The sequence below is a fragment of the Coturnix japonica genome, unplaced genomic scaffold (genome assembly GCF_001577835.2).
Source record: "Coturnix japonica isolate 7356 unplaced genomic scaffold, Coturnix japonica 2.1 chrUnrandom501, whole genome shotgun sequence".
Taxonomy (NCBI): domain Eukaryota; kingdom Metazoa; phylum Chordata; class Aves; order Galliformes; family Phasianidae; genus Coturnix; species Coturnix japonica.
In genome coordinates, this window is record NW_015439892.1 from 65193 (window position 1) to 67389 (window position 2197).

Consider the following 2197-nt stretch of genomic DNA (forward strand, 5'->3'; position numbering starts at 1 on the left):
GGGGAAATAGGGGGAAATAAAGGGGAAATAGGGGGAAATAAAGGGGAAATAGAGGGAATTAATGGGGAAATAGGGGGGAAATAGGGGAAATAAAGGGGAAATAGGGGAAATAAAGGGGAAATAGGGGGGAATATAGGGGAAATAAAGGGGAAATAGGGGGAAGTAATGGGCAAATGGGGGAAATAGGGGGGAAGTAATGGGGAAATATGGGAAATAATGGGGAAATAGGGGAAATACAGGGGAAATAGGGGGGAAATAAAGGGACGCGGTCCCTTTAAGACTCAGCCCCTCCGTTGGCTGAGCTCCACCCCTCTGCCGGAACCTCCTCATTCCATTGGCCGAGCCCGCTGTCCATCAGCCCCAGAGGGCGGGCCGGATCTTCGAACTATCACCCCATTGGTTGCATCGTACTGTCAATCATCTCAGAGGGGCGGACCGAAAGCTTCAAACCTCGCATTCTATTGGCTCCCTTACTTCCGTGTGGGCGTGTTGTCGCTTCCTATTGGTTGATTGCACTGAGGGGCGGGACGAAGCTTCCAGAAGAACCGGGGCGGCGGTAAGGCCGCAAAGATGAAGGCGATGGCGGAACCGGGACCGGGCCTGGTCGGAACCGGGTCGGTCCCACCGGGTTCGGTGTCGCTGTCTGTGAGCAGCAACCTCAGCGCCTTCACGTCTCTACGGCGCTACGGGACCGAGCTGAGCGTCGCCGAGATCAAGGTGGGGGGCTATGGGGGGCGGTGGGGGTGACGAGGCCTAGGCCTCTATAGTGGGGCCTAGTGAGGCCTAGTGGGGCCTAATGGGATCTAATGGGGGCTAATGGGATCTAATGGGGCCTAATGGGATCTAATGGGGGCTAATGGGATCTAATGGGATCTAATGGGGCTTTAATGGGTTCTAATGGGGCTTTAATGTGTTCTAATGGGGCTTTAATGGGTTCTAATGGGGGCTTAAGGGGATCTAATGGGGCTTTAATGGGATCTAATGGGGCTTAATGGGGTTTTAATGGGGGCTTAAAGGGACCTTAGTGGGGCCTAATGGGATCTAATGGGGGCTTAAAGGGACCTTAAGGGGGCTAATGGGACCTAATAGGATCTAATGGGGGCTAATGGGATCTAATGGGTCTTAATGGGGCTTAATGGGAACTAATGGGACCTAATGGGGGCTTAATGGGATGTAATGGGGGCTAATGGGGTTTTAATGGGACTTAATGGGATCTAATGGGGTTTTAATGGGGCCTAATGGGATCTAATGGGGTTTTAATGGGGTTTTAATGGGGCCTAATGGGATCTAATGGGGGCTAATGGGGTTTTAATGGGGGCTAATGGTATCTAATGGGGCCTAATGGGGTTTCAATGGGGTCTAATGGGATCTAATGGGGCTAATGGGATCTAGTGGGATCTAATGTGGCTTTAATGGGGTTTTAATGCGACCTAATGGGGGCTAATGGGGCCTAATGGGATCTAATGGGATTTTAATGGGGCCTAATGGGATCTAATGGGGGCTTAAAGGGACCTTAGTGGGTTTTAATGGGATCTAATGGGATCTAATGGGGTTTTGATGGGGTTTTAATGGAGCCAATTGGGACCTAATGGGATCTAATTGGACCTAATGGGGGCTAATGGGATCTAATGGGGTTTTAATGGGACCTAATGGGACCTAATGGGGTTTTAATGGGGGCTAATGGGACCTAATGGGGTTTTAATGGGGGCTAATGGGACCTAATGGGGTTTTAATGGGACCTAATGGGATCTAATGGGGTTTTAATGAGGGCTAATGGGATCTAATGGGGGCTAATGGGGTTTTAATGAGGGCTAATGGTATCTAATGGGGCCTAATGGGGTTTCAATGGGGGCTAATGGGATCTAATGGAGCTTAATGGGGTTTTAATGGGATCCTAATGGGGTTTTAAGGGGCCCAAATGGGGTTTTAAGGGGGTCTAATGGGGCTTAATGGGGTTTTAAGGGGGTCTAATGGGGCTTAATGGGATCTAATGGGGTTTTAATGGGATCTGATGGGGGCTAATGGGATCTAATGGGGTTTTAATGGGGGCTAATGGGGCCTAATGGGATCTAATGGGGGCTTAATGGGGTCTAGTGGGATCTAATGGGGTTTTAATGGGGGCTAATGGGATCTAATGGGGTTTTAATGGGATCTAATGGGGGCTAATGGGATCTAATGGGGTTTTAATGGGATCTAA

At 49.9% G+C, this 2197-nt stretch overlaps 1 protein-coding gene across 1 annotated transcript in view; it reads left to right on the plus strand.

Annotated features, from left to right (window-relative positions):
* The first annotated feature begins 226 nt into the window (after window positions 1-226).
* Window positions 227-2197, plus strand: part of TBCB (tubulin folding cofactor B) — a 12271-nt gene continuing 10300 nt past the window's right edge. Inside the window, exon 1 of the mRNA XM_032441704.1 lies at window positions 227-717. Within this exon, the coding sequence (XP_032297595.1) occupies window positions 571-717 (147 nt within the window). The 5' untranslated portion in view covers window positions 227-570. The remainder of the gene's footprint in view (window positions 718-2197) is intronic.